The sequence below is a fragment of the Lasioglossum baleicum genome, chromosome 9, assembly GCF_051020765.1.
Source record: "Lasioglossum baleicum chromosome 9, iyLasBale1, whole genome shotgun sequence".
Taxonomy (NCBI): Eukaryota; Metazoa; Arthropoda; class Insecta; order Hymenoptera; family Halictidae; genus Lasioglossum; species Lasioglossum baleicum.
Window position 1 is genome coordinate 10,042,961 of NC_134937.1, and position 15,164 is coordinate 10,058,124.

Genomic DNA, 15,164 nt, shown 5'->3' on the forward strand with positions numbered 1-15,164 from the left:
GCTTTGAAACAATTTATAAATCTGGACAATTGGTTTTACCTCGCACGAAATTTCTAAACACTACCTTCTTTATTTTATTCTATGATCTATTATTTCGTGTCTTACGATATATTTTACATTTCTCGAATACGCATGACTTGGTGCAGGCGGAGCACGAAGAGTACAAAAAGAGAACAATATTTTAATCACCGTATAGAACTTGGGAAATCCATGGGAGGGGTCTGGAGCATTCCACAGGTGCATCATCCCACTCCGAATCTCGCTAGCCTCGTGCGAGAAGAATATTTCCGAAACTGCGTGGTCACTGTTCCATTGTGTGCCCTGTCCCAATTACAAGAAACGCTGTCAAGGTCGCGTCTCATCGACCCAAGAAGTTATTCAGCCTCGGATGGGCCCACGAACGCTTGGTCACTGTTTATCGAGGTTGATCCCGCGGGTAAAACTTTCGTGGTGGCGAGAGAGAAGACGATACTGAAGGAAGGATCGGCGAAGGGGGTGGATGATTTGTTTGCGGCCGCCCTCAGCGTTCTCTGTTTGTAGTAGGAGTTAGGCCAACGAAACCGTCTCCCTGCAAAGCGCCGCTTCGGGGAACCAAATAACTCGAACGGTACCGCTTTCTACTTTTTCTCCCCGTCGCTGGTATATATATTTGCGCTGGCGTTTTACGAAACATGAGCGGAAGAGGATCATCAGGCTGCTCGCCGCGATCTCCTTCTGTCGTCCTGGACAGATGCGTACTTCCAGTGAGGAGGCATCGTTCTCGTTCCATTAACTGTGTTTATCCGGAACTGTTTGCAAAGTTGAAACCTTGGCCTGCAGAAATCGAGCATTATGGAGTAGCCTTTTCTGGAACGCTGGAGTTCGAGATATTTTGTACTTCATGATTGCTTCATTCTGCTCGCAAAGATTCACGTGGACACTGTCTTCCATTGTCGACGAATCGTACAGCTACTCTATCCTATTACTAACTATGACAATCAGTACGAAACTTCTCGTAGTATTGGTTGACGTATAGCATTTTATTATAAGATAAAAATGTGCACGTTTCAGGTGACGGTGGCTAGCACGAGCACGCCAAGCCCCAACACGGTTCATCCCAGCGTTAACGACATGGACTGGTTCGCCGGCGTAGCCGAGGAGGAATTGCTGTATTACACGGGCGTCGGTAACGACGTCGATTCCCTTTGGGCTGTGATAGGAAGCTTTGTGCCGCCGCCTCCTAGACCACCTTATTTACCGGAGGAGGGTGTCACCACCGACGGACTCACCACCTGTGATTTGTGTTCGTGGGCGTGGAGGAACGACAGGCATTCCTTTTCCCTCGACGGCACTCTCGGTAAGTGTTTGCTACCGTAACTTCCTGCTTTCGACGCGGCCGATTCCTCCGCATTCAATCCCGACGTTCGCCACTTGCAATCGCCGACTGCGAGTAATTCCCGCCTAATCGCGAGCACCGCTGGCGTGGACGTGAAAACATAAAACTTCTCAAAGGACGTAACATGATTACTAGACTGCGGACCTTTATGCGAAATAACAATGTATTGCATTGACCGTGCGAAGCAGGAATAACAGAAAAATTGATTCCATCCCTTAACAACTTTGTTACATTAAAAGCAACATTTCAACATTCATGAATTTTTTTATATTTCACCAACTAATTTCTTCATGAACATATAAATATCCGCAGCCTAATCGTTACTAATCAAGAATGGAGGTCGGTAGACAAATGCTTCGAGCTTCTAAATAAAGTAAACAGCTTCCAAGTGATCCTAAAAACCAGGTTACACAGAGGAAACAAATCAACGCCTGTCCAAACGGAATTAAGAGCGTTTGTGGAAAGTATTTTCTTTTCCTCTCGAGACGCAACGTCCCACGAATCTCCTCGATTCTCGTCAGCACTTCAGCTCGGATCTCGAGAGAAGGGTTGAGAAACTGTTGCCGTTAGGCGACGTCGGTTGCCGCGCGCGATTCCTTCTGTACATACAGTCGAGCGTTGTTTGCTGCCTGTTTGCTCGTCAAACAGCTTTCCTGGTCTAGTGGATCCTCCAGAGGAGTGGGACTTTTCATCGTCCGGTTAGTAATCGTCGGATGACTCGTGAAATATTTCTCGCGCGATCCAGCGAACCCCAGCACGTTTCGCGCGTGTGTGTGTTTTCGAAATTTCTCGCGGTGATTGCGGCCTAATCCACGCCTGCCTGCCGAGGCGAGCTTTCGCGACGGTTTATTACACGATGTAACGATGTACAACAACTGGAGAAAATGATGCCTATTATCGGGGCCCGGCTGCGCCCCGGCTCCGGTACGCCTCTCCCGCTCTCCTCTCTTTTTACACGCGAAAAAGGGGTTAGCGATTTCATTACAACGAGAGGCTCGCTCTCCCTCTCTCTGTTCTTCTTGGGGTCGGTGGTTAGGCAGCTGTGGATACGGTCGCGCCACGTTTGCCAACCGGGACGGCTATTAGATGGGTGGGGGCGAACGAGGCGAGCTTCCCCATTAGCTTGCCCACGAGTCGGCCCATTAGCTTTCGATGACGACCAATAGAACGTCAAGATACAGATACCTAAAGCAAACACCATCGTGCCGAGCGAAAAGCCGACGGTCGCAAACGAGTCCTACCAAACGATCGATCAATCCTCGGTCGATCCGCTATCTCGCGGCTACATAGTTCCGAGGAGGAACAGTCGGATAACATTCCCCGGACGATGGATTTCGTCGCGTGGTACATTAACGTCGTGTTCCACGTAGCTGTTGACGATGTCATAATCGATACTGCCCGGGGATCGTGCTATCGTGCACGCGAAAAAAGAGTCGGGAAGGTGTGCACGCTCGCACGAGCGTGTGTGTTCGTGTTCGTACACCGCCTTTCAACGTGGCTGGTCCTCCAGGTCGAAGGTCATCGGCTGGCCTCACCATGGGAGGCCCGAGCTCCGTGTCTGTAAAACTTCTCTCCTCCTCTCCCCCCCGTCTGTCTCGGCCCTCTCGCCCTGTCCTTCATTCGATTCGCGCTAATTCTCGTGACGGACAAATTAAGACAGATAATTCAAGGGCTCGCCCTCGGTGCGCAGTGTTGCGATCAATGCTAATTAGCTGGGCGAAATTCATAACGTACTTACGTCAAAAATAGATGCTACAGTCCGCGATAATACCATAAGACATCACTTAAAACGAAATAATTATGTATTATATGAAAGAATTTCATCGTCTTTCATTACAATTAGTTTGCGTTAGAATTTTTATGAACTTGAAAGCTACACAAGCTTGAGGACGGATGAGGGTTAACATTTCTCTATCGGTAAAACCACCGAAGTCGAAAAGTGCAAAGTCAAAGAGCAAAGAACTCTAAGAAAGAGAAGTGACGCGGCCGGAGGAAGATGGGAGCTAAATTGCTAGGGTCGCCGTCTTATGCAACGTGATCACGACTGTTGCGTAAAATGGCCGCTTTAATGGCCCCCGGGAAACCATTCGTTGAAAAGTGTTTATTTAAAAGCAAACAGCAGACCGGTGATAACAAGACATGAGTAACCGTGCAACGTGGGTCGAGTTGATCTTTAAACTGTCAAGATATTTGAAGATTGATACTAATGAGTAATGGTTAGTTGGCTATAAAATCTGTCGGCTCGTGAAAACCAGTTACGCTGACGGATCGCTAGCTGCATACTTCGATCGTGATTAATTATCTAATCGTAAATTAAAATTCAATCTCCCCAACCGTTTCTTGAATAATTAAAAATTTATACGACATCTACGTAGAAAGTCTCCGAACATTCAAATGTTTAACATACTCGATAACGCGAATTCCTTGGAGGTGTTTCTCGAGTTTTCTGAAACCTGTACGATATTTTATCATCTCTTCCTTTTCTCTCGGTGAAGACGCTATAATCTGCGAATTTTCACGGCTTCCTTAGGCATAGAACAAAGTAAAAATTGTGTTGAAGGGACTATTTCCCGTAACGGGAGAACTGAAGTTCGTTGTGGCTTAGAATTTGCATATGTTTCCACGGTCTGCCGATCGCCAGCCGATTCGAACGCGCTGTTTCGATGACTCGAGGGGTCGGTAAGCCGTTACAGCTCGAACGAAATCGAACCGCGGCGGGACGAAAGTGCTGGCAGGCCGAGCTCGACATCCGGTCGAAGGAATTCGGCCAATCAGAACGTCGGTTCTCCCCTGACGGAACGAGGTTCACACGTACGCGGGGGCACACGTGAGTTTCCGCTACGTGGCAGGGTGCCCCACCTCTGCTCGGTCCCCCGTTCCCCTCTTCGCTCGTCCTCCACCTTGTTTCAGCCCCTGCGGGCCCCATCGGCACAGGCACGCATTATCGCCATTACCATGAATTCCAGCAGTTATTACGCCTCTGTTGCGCCGCCACGAAAATGGCGGCCGGGCGCATTCTACCGTGCAACGAGGAGGGCTCACGACCCCCGCCCTCTTTTTCCTCCTGGCGCCCATACGCCGTTGAATATCCGCTTCGGACCGCAATTAACAATGGAACCTGCAACTTCTAAAAACCCTTCAACCGTCGGGACAACGAAAACAAATAAACATCGGCGTACTTCCTGCATTAACCAGCCGAAGCGCACCGGACAGACTGGACGCTTGATAACATTGCTCGAAACTCGTTACAGAAGATTGCCGATATTACCGATTACACATGGTGTAGGCTACTAGCGAACATCAAGCGATTCTATTTGCAAGAAAACGATTAACAGTTTTTCGGATGATCCATTCGTTTTTGAAAAGACGAGATTAAAAGCTGGACGGATTCGCGTGTCGTAGCGTTCGCGAGAAGTAGAATCGGTCGGTGTTCAATGTTTATGATTGGCAAGAAAGTAACTTTGGTATTTTAAGGTGAAATAGAGCCCAACTTTTTTTATGCAAGCAATCAACTTTAATGAAGAAGATATTTCCCCTTTTGTTCGATGATCTTTCGTCAAAAAGAATGAATAAGAAAATATTTTATCGATTAAATCTCATCGATTAAATAAAGAAATTCGCTTTTATTTCACCTTAAAATTACTGTCTTGCCGACCCAATATAATATGCGTAAGTTCTGTTATGTGTTTTATAGAAACCGCTTGACTGTAATCAGAGTTGGGCAAAAATGTAATCAACCATTGACGAATAAATTTCTGCTTCAATCGTTAACCGCAATTAACAATTAATCTCCTAGTTTAGTCGTTAATTGCGGTTAACGATTCAATACTTGTGTAATGTTTTTTTTACGATGATTTCTTTTTTTTAATCAACGATTGACGATTAACGTCATCAATCGGTTGAATCAGTCTCCGATTTTCCGATGACTTCTTTTTTTAATCCCAACTCTGACTGTAATCGCAACGAACAACATTTATTCAGACGAAATTCGCGAACTCCCCGCGTCAGTGGGAGTGTCGAAATCGGTTGCGTCATGCGCCGCACGTACCCGCGTCATTCCAGGAAGAGCCGCGCGTCGGATGGGACCGAGAAGGACGTCGAGGAGCAAAATTGAAATTTATTTCCAGCAAATCGAACGGTCCTCCCGCGAGCGCGTGATGGATGACCGGTAATAAGCTACGCGGCCGTGTTCGATACTGTTATTAAAGCGATAAATCACGGGTCGAGGGCGTAGTGGGAGGGTTCGCGGGACGCGTTTCGTGTGCCGATACGATCGTCGGTTGATTCGCGGCGGAGACGCCATTGTCTCGCCGAAACCGCGGCAATTACGCCGCGAATCGCGCGGATAAACGGCGAATTGCGGAACGGGTCTTGACGGGAGAGGTCGAGGGGGATAGCGGGGAGGATCGTGGCTCCTTAAAGGAGGCTCGCGATGGGGTAATCATCGCGTCACTTCGTATCTTCAGCGACGTAATAATTACGCGATCGCGCCTCCGTCTCTCGAGCGAGCGTTCCCGGCGTCCGAGGAGGCGGAAAGGCGAGGAACGGAACGGAAGGGATAGAGAGAACTTAATTCGAGCTCTCGAGAGCTCTCTTCCCCGAGCCGGCGAGCTCGCTGGAATCGTCCACGACGACGACAACTGCCTCCACTCGCTGCTGTCCGCTCGGGAGACTCGCGCGAGTACCACTCGCCGCGACAAAAACCGCGACCGCGCTCGACCGACGGCTTTTTACACTCTCCTCCGGCTCCGGAGGCGTTCATGAGGGAATATTTCGAGGATCTTTTGTCGCCTGTGAAGAGATACTTGCGGACGCGTGTAATCGCCGCGCCGCGAGGAAGAAATCGGTCGAGTTTATTATTCACCTTATCGCGTGAGATTTCGGCCGGGGATCTCGATGATCCTGGCGCTTCGCAGATGTTTATGGAAATTGACTTTTTATCGATAGCCGCATACAATGCTTAGAGTCGCGAATAAATTTGTCGGCCGCAGGATATGTAAAGTGCTCATGCAAATTCAGGATTTTATCTCTCGATCTATAGAAATCCAGATTAACATTGTATTTATTGTTTTGGGGATTTCGTTGTGCTCGTACTAATTGGACCGTGATACTTATGCAGATTACTATCCTGCGATATTTATTACTGGGTCGCGAACGTGGGCGTACATTTGCATTTTCTACTGCCGATAACTCCACGATTCTAGAGATAATGCTTCTTTGATGATCTTTACGAGCTGCAAATATTCAGTTTATAAGCACCGGACGTCGTAGATGCTGCAGCACATTTCCTATCATCATATGAATCAATTAACCCGACGCTCGTTCTCGAAAAATGAAGGATATAAGTATAGTTATCAAACTACGTAAAGATCGGTTCGCACAGCTTCGGGAACCACGGTGGATTCTTGACCGCTCGTAATTAGTGAAAGGAAGAGATCTAGTCGGAACACCAATTCAGAGGACCGTAGGAGGGCTGGCCACGTGTGTCATTTTCCCCGGGTGCTTGATAATCAAGTTAATACGTCCCAGTTTAACGGAACAACGTAATCGCACGTAGACCGGCAGTTCCTGTAATCAGTACGGAATACCAGCGGAATAAGCGGCACGCAGGATGCTAAGTAGACAGAATCAGCTCGAGGCGGCGCATTTCCTGTGGAGATCGTCATCATTTTTCTTGCGTTTGATGGACAGCTACACAGCACACGTCCGAGCGACGAAATTACACTGGATATTCGGAGTGCTCGAAGTCCGGGCCCGCGTCGACTCGTAAAATTTATAAATACCTGACAAAAAAGAAGGTCGAGTTGATCTTCCGCGAGCAAATTAAACGTTTAAAACGTTCAAGACTAACTTTAGACACTCGATTCTAATGAAATCTCTCGTCTCGTTGGAAGATACAAAAGTCGATGTACGATGCCTGTCCTTGGAGTGGAGCAAGAAGCCTGAAGAAGCCTCAAATTACATACACGTTGCGCAGTTACACGCTAGCTCATTCGCATCTGAAATTACTGTTAATAAGAAACTGAAAACATAAATGCAATAATTTCAGGGATTTTTTCACCGCGCTGAATGACCACGCACGGAGGCGGCGGAAGAGAATCGAAGGGAAAGAGGATGCAGAAACGAAAGACAAGAAAACCGGCGCGGCGGCGCGGCGTCCCGCTGTAGATCGGCGTCGCCGCGTGAGGCGCCGTTTCAAACGCGGCGACTCGCCACGCTAATCACGCGATGCCGCTCGAAACGAACCGAGAGGGAGAGACTGCCAATTAGAACGCAACGCGCGGCCCCGTTGATTGTAATACAACGTTGGATTACCTGTCGTGCGCGGCGATGATGGAAGCCGGGCCCCTCTCGCGCGCAGAAACCGCCGCGGACAACTTCATCCCCCTCGCAGCGAGTGGCATTTATCGGTTCGGGAACGGGCCGCGCCGCTTTGTCGTTTAATCGGCCGCTCGTTAGAGGATATCCTTGCGCCTCGAAAACCAGGCCCATCCTCGCCTGAGTCATCCTTTTAATTCGCGTTACGTGCCCGCGGCTACGTATATTCGGATTGGCCCGATCTTATCGCGGCGGTACGCGTATACGCCCGGATACCGGCCACGTAACGAGGCTTCTTCTTCGCCAACCCTCTTCTCAGCCCCCCTACCCTTTCGCCGGGGCCCCGGTGCCCTGGACTTGCTAAAGTCACCAAAAGTTGCGGCACCGAACACCGGGTGTAGTTTCGTATAAATCTTGGTTTCTTGAGGAAATGCGATTGTGTTGTCCATTGTCATTTAGATGGCGGATAAAACGTGTTCCATGCTGCTGTTTTGCGTCATAGTGGGCATTTCTTAACAAGTGACATTAGTTGTTGCTGATCGAAGAGACCGTGGTCGAATAATATCCGATAACTAGGTAACATTTTAACATAAAATTGTTGTAAGTGCAGTAGATTTTGCGTAAAGGTCAAATTGTTATTCTCGACCCCAGTCTCCCTTCTGTTAAGTTCACAATTTTCGAAAACTGGAGCATGTCGAGAAGAAGAACATTAGCATTTCTGACGATGTAGAAAATGCAAAAATTGTTGCAAGACCGATCGTCGAGGCCGCCGCAGATCGAAGTAAATTATAAGGGAGTACCGAAAAGATTTGCCCAAGTAATTGATCCCGAGATCTAATCGGAGGATCCATCTTCCTCGGTGTTCGTTTTGCCGGGTGTAGCAAGGATGTCGCATGTTCGCTCGTTGAAAAAGGAGCAAGCGGGTTCGCGCCCGGGCGAAGTGCGAGCTCTCTCCGGAAGGATGCAAACGAGAGCGGGCCCGTTTCGTGCGACCGCAAAATTTTTCAAGAACCCTTCCCCGGGCCCCCAGAGCTTTTATACGGGGTCCCGAGCCGCGTACTTTTAATCTCGGAGTCGATCTCGCCCACGTAGATTTATTGGCAGCGGTTCTTGCGCGCTGCAGGGCTACCGTTCTGCACTTGTGTGCGTCCCTTTGATTGCGTGCACCCCGATTCGTTACGTGTTCTCGTATTTATCGGCCGCTCGCGGCTAATCCACGCCACGCCGAGGAATTGTTTTCGGCCGAAGAATGCGAATATATTCCGTCGAACGGAGTCGTGCGACCCTTAAAACCGGATATTTCAGGACCGCGACGGCAGGAATTTAATTAATAGGAACAATAGAAACGGGTTCCGCAGAGCGTCGCTGGCTTAAATTCTAGTTCTAATTTAAAATAAAGGTGCGAATACACTCGCAAGTAACCTTGTGATATTTATTGCGAGAGTGTATTCAAATTACTCGTTAGTGTACTCGCGCCTGAAGGAAAGATTTCAGCGAAACCAGGATCCGTAATCCTTTCCCACGAGAGATCTCTTCCGCTCGGCGCTAAAACTGTTAGTTTCGCCCAGTCGCACCTCTTATTTCACCGGGAGACAGCTGCCCGGTCAAATTAATTTGCATCCACAATTGGTAAAGAACCCGTACAAGGCTCTCTCGGGTCTTCTAAGAGTATATATTAATTAAATTCGAAATGTAGCACACGATGAATCATACACGAAAACCGTAGGACAGAGAGACAGTGTGGGAAGGAATTGCGAAACAGACGGAGATCCTAACGGCACCGATTGCCGGACGATTAATTAACCGGCGAGGCGAGTTAATAATATGTAAATAAACGGCTCTCGAATAAAACGCGTGAATCATTAATCCGCGCCGAAGAGTGACCGGTATAATAACGCCTTTTAGCATTCGATACGAAACACCGAGATCGGCAAACTGGTACGGTGCTGCTGCTGTTGCTCGTATCTATTAGTTTGCGAGCGGAACGGTTTCGCAACGCGTGGTCGTCGCGCCCGAGAGTCTAACGATGATTGGAACGGAATTAATTACTATCTTGCCGCGGGGCTATCGTGTTGACAGTGCTCGCGAAACGAATTACCCGGCGCATAAATTACGCGCACTGTAACTTCATAACGAACTGTGTAAATCATCGGCGAGGTGTTACATATAAATTAAATCGCCCGATAATTGGGCCTTCGCGATTAGAGAAACTGGCTCGCGCACGAATGCAGACTATTTTCCAGTCTCCGCTCCATTTACGCTCCGATCGACGGTGTGATTTTAATTAGACGCGGCCGAAAGCAATGTTTCAATTCCCCGGGCCGGATTGTCTCGACGCCTCCGCGAACAATTTTAGTTTCTCTCCTTGTAGTCTGCGGAAGTTTATGCAAATTTACGATTTCACGGGTTCGCTCGCAGACGTAGCAATCGGTAGAAATTGCATATAAATTGCCTGGAGAATAAGCCGGAGTTATTTCCTTTTAAAAATAGTTGGATCTTTTTCCGACGACTTTATTCGTCTCGAAATGAAATGAATTCCGCATTATGTCCGATATCGACTTAATTCCAGCCTGTCAATGGGTGTTCTCCGGCGACAATGATACTCCCGAAACGCAGGTGTATCGTCCCCCTTTCGGTGTCTCAACTCATTCCGATAACGCGGGGCGGACACTTAAAGTTCTCACGAAGGCTCGCACTTAACAAGCTCTCACCGCGTTGGGAGTTAGAGGACGGCCATGTTGATGCGGCGACCTACGCGATTTCTCTGCGGTATTTCGGGCAATTAAGATTACAAGCCGCGCCGATTATTCGGAGACAGACTGTCGCGTGTGTCCCCATCGTCCGTCCCATGGGACGCGGTCATCCCTGATGTGGCGTCCGGCTTATCTCCGCCACTTACCGAACTATGCCCAAAGTTAGGCCCCTTATCTCGGTAACACGGGCCAGTCCACCGGGGTTCCGGCAACATCCGCGTTCCACCGTCTCTTTCTCCCTTTTTTCGCCGACACCACTGACACACCACCGGTCGTTTAGGAATTCTTGTAGCCCTCGGGATGGCTGGCGTAGAAGCAGCCACCGTTATTTATCCCACCGTTTTTTCCCTTATCTTGTTTCACGCGGCGGCCCGTGATCGCGCGCAACAGAAAAGAGTTGTTAACAGCCCCGCGTGTATCGCTACATTAGAACCGATAGAAATACCACCGAGCGACGCTGACTCATTTTCAGCATCGGTCGTCGTGTTCCTTTATGTTCGTGTGTGTGTGTGTGTGTGTGTGTGTGTGGGTACGCGCCGATCATCCCCGCGACTCGTTAGCTAAAAGCCACCGACCACGACGCGCCATTTATTCCTCCGCCATCCGGCCACCCAGGCAACTTTTTCTCGTGACTCGTTTTCCTCAACTCCTCGTCCTTATGACACTGCAGGGGGGAGAGCAATCGGCCGACCCGGTAGGCACATGCCCCGACTGATTGAGCCGTTCAGTTTGCTGGAAGATCCCCTCCCGTCGCGACCGGCTGATACTCTAAATGGCTGATCCCTGGAACCTCGTAGATACCGCTCGAATAAGACATAAACTCTCGGAAAGACTGCATTACAAGGCCCGGGGATATCGGAGGTGGAACAGTCTTCGCCCCATTAGTCGCTAAAGCGACCACACGGTTCTAATAGGTTGATACGACCTATGAATTTTTAGAAAGAGGACTAAGTTTCCAAGCCGATTAGAACATTTCAGTCGAACGATGCCGCGCGTTGAAAACTCCCGGCGATACCGCTCGCCGCGCGTTCAAGTCTCCGGCGCGAACGCGTCGAAATCACTCGGACAACGATCGATCGCTGCGATAACGTCTAACCTTTCTCGCGCGCAATTGCGCAATCTGTTCCTTACATCTTCGATAATTATAGAAATACAACCGTGTGGATCTTCGCACATTCGAAAGGTTCTCGAAATTATCCCACTGCTGAAGGTTCTTTGAAAAAGTCAAGAATTATGAAACAATCGCCGGCGACTGCCGTGTCGGTCGTGGTGACACAATTCTTCTTCTACCTTTAACAATTATGTTCGTTCGTAATGCGTAATTTATGTAAAATAAAAATTGTCTGTGCTAATTGTACTGCAGTTGGACGACTGTTTTATATTTTTTGAATGCTCTTATTGTTTCTCGTTTGATCTAGAATTGATTGCGAATCAATCGAGCGAGCCTAGACATTGATAAACATAGAAATCGTCTGTTTTCAAGAAAGTTCTGATCACCGTGACGGCGATTTACTAGGCACACAGGAAGCCGATTTTCTGGGCACCGCTGACCTCTCGAGCGTTTTTAAAACCGCTTGTTGAACAAACCAAAGCGTCTTTCACGGTTCTCCTCGCTACAAGACACGAGTGACGCGCGTGATCGGCACTCGAAAGAGCATAGACACCGAGGCAATAGACCCATCAAGCTATAATTGCTCCTTGAACCGTCGAAGTCGCTACAAGCGTCCCGAGAGCCGCGTCGAGGTACAATGCCCGCTTTGTTTCCATTCTGGCCTCTTTTTCGACTATTGCTGATTATTCCGGTGGCCCTTGAACGTTCTACAACATACATCGATGCGGCGAACACTGTCGGCTGTCTCTTTCTTACTCTCTCTCTCTCTCTCTCCTCTTCGCAGAGGATAAGGGGAACCTATCCAGTCGGTTCTATTCTTACACTTTTCGCCGAGTACGAGAACCTGACGTTGACGTGTACCAAGCGGCTTCGCGCGGGTTCTCGCCAGCGCCGGTTCGCGTACAGTTGACGTAGAGTATGAATGATTCCGTTAACTGGACGTCACCACTGACAGCTCACTGGTTATTTCTCAGGAAACGCTGGAGGGTGCTTCGAGTGAAGGCTGGCTTCCTTGAGAATTCGGGGCTCCCCGGAGAAAATGAACTCGCGCATTGTGAACCGTTCACCTCTCTAGATTAAGCATTCAGACTCATCGAGGGTCACTTCATCCTACGAAACATTCCCTCCAGCCTTTACTCTACGCGTACATGCTCTTCTAAACATTTTTTAATTTGTATCAAGTCAAATCTTTTTCGTTTGAGATATAAGATCACGAGTAAAATACAATCGGCTCTATTGAAGTGAAAGATCGAGTGTATCGTTAGAAGTAATTTTTGACGTAATCTGATGGAATTTTTCGATGATCAGGAATATTTTCGAACCAGTTCAGACGTCAGAAAAAACTGACGCGTATCTCCGCGAAGATCGAGATCCATGTACAGCGGGCAGGGATCTCGCATTGGTTTATCGATCGATGGGATCGCCGGGCCGTTCGATAACCGATGGAGTAAATGTGACAACCGTGATACGGTCGAGGCGGGACATAGAACCGCGAAGATCGATCCGATAAATACACACCGGTTCGCAGAGAGATATGATTTCATTCGGACGATCTCGGATCATTTCGAACGATCCATCGGGTCCTTAACCTCTTCGTTAAGCGCGCGGCATACAGCTCGCACTGAAAAGCTATCCCGATAGCGCTACATGGTCGCGCCGCGGCCGTTAATGCACGCTTCCCCACAAATAGGGCTCTGACGCATCGCTCTAATGCGGGTAATTTATCGTGGCTGCAGAACTTATTGTACGGTATCGCGTAGAAAGGCTTTCTTGATGCGCGCAGTGCGCTGGACCGTGCACGATGATGCCCGCCGCGCCGTTCCTCGTCGCTTCAAAGAGCGCAGCGCAATCTACGGCTGCCGCGCGATCACTTTAGAAGGAAATCACCGGCGATCCCACTGTTCGTAGAAACTGCAATTAGTAACAAACCTGATATCTAGATCCCTCGCTGCGGCGCCGATCCTTTATGCATCTGTATCACGTAAAACTTCCCAACAAACAACAAAACGCGCAGCCCAATGGAATTCAACCCTTAACTGCTCGGATGGAGTTTTGCGATCTTCCTTGCACGATCGGATCTTCTCATTTTCTGCGGAACAGTGCGCGGAACTTGCGTTTCGTGGAAAAACGTCGTGGCAATTTTCAATTTTTGTAGGCAAATTTTAAAAAAGTGGAATCATTTAGAATGTTATTTTCAGTAATCAGTAGTCTTTGTAGATCTGGAATAAGTAAAAATCGTAGTAAATTCTGTGGAATTTTATGTTCTAGTATTTTTTGAAAATTTTCAGAAGCCATAAATGCGTAAAGATCCGCAGTTTACTAATCGGTAATCATCGAACGAAATTTTCAGCAAATTATTGAAAGTTTTAGTAAGTGACTTCTGTACCAACTTCGAACGTGAAAAGAAGATCAACCTCGTGATTGTCGTTTGTGAAGTAGGTTTCTCGAGTACGCGAAGTTTTGAAGATTGATGCTTTCGTCCCCCGCGAGTCCACGGAGAGACACGCGTAGAAGTCAGTCGACCGTTTCACTGTCAATTCGGCTGTCTTTCCGGCCACACCTTCGTAGACAGACAGTCAGAAAGAGAGAGAGAGAGAGAAAGGAAGAGAATGGAAGCAACGGCCAGTGAAGTACAGATGGGATGACGGATAAATCGATCGATCGATCGATCGTTCCTCCCGTGATGGATCTGTTCCCGGTCCGTTCTTTTATTCTACCCCCTGCTCCATTGCCGACGCATCCCCGGCGTACACCTTACACATATTTTCAATCACGATCTACGATCCGGAGCTGTATGGCTTTATCTCGATTATAGTTTCGAGATGGCAATTCAGGCGGCCGTAAAAGCAATATAATTCCATCGCCGACCGTCCGCTCGGTGTATAATGACCGCGCCACGATACAGTAATGACACGATTGCCACACCATTAACACAGACGTTGATTGTAGATTAATATGACGTAATGTAATGTCCAATTACATAGTTCTCGCGCCACGGGACTGGAGGGACCGGGTTCTTTCTTTTCAACCTTCTCCCGCGGTCTCTAGCGACACACTCGATCGCTATACTACACTTAACTGATCGATCCGATAACAACGATTGCATGCTCGTTTTTTTCGAGAGGCTGCTCGATCGACAGGAAAGACGCGTTCCATTTGCTCCCTCGAAAAATTGAGCAATCATTCAGAAACATGTGTGAGACGGTATAAAAATCAATCAACTTTCTAGTGTTGATTCAGACTTTGACTTTCATGCTTCATTGATTCATACTTTACCGAGAAAATCATCTGTCTCTTGTAACCGGAAATTCCTGATATATTTAACTAGGTTCAATTTTACTGTTTCATTTTAATGTTGGTTGAACACGAATCAATTTTTATCATTTTTCAAGTAGGAACAGGTTAAACTTCCGATGGCGGAGCCAGTTTCGCGAACAAGAAATATTATTATTATTATTATTTATTTATTATGCACGGACCGAGGTCCATTTACACAAATGTTTACAATACAACAAAGACTTAACATAAATTACTAAGAAAGGACATGCATAAAAAAGAATGTCTTTAAAAATGTAGTTAAAAAATTTAATAAATAAAGCTGCTAAGA

General features: G+C 47.9%; 1 protein-coding gene across 2 annotated transcripts in view; it reads left to right on the plus strand.

The window, feature by feature from the left end:
* Positions 1 to 15,164, plus strand: part of LOC143212423 (uncharacterized) — a 124,651-nt gene that overhangs the window by 69,398 nt on the left and 40,089 nt on the right. For both annotated transcript variants that reach the window (XM_076431254.1, XM_076431253.1), the window contains exon 2: positions 1,051 to 1,336. In XM_076431254.1, the coding sequence (XP_076287369.1) occupies positions 1,051 to 1,336 (286 nt within the window). The remainder of the gene's footprint in view (positions 1 to 1,050; positions 1,337 to 15,164) is intronic.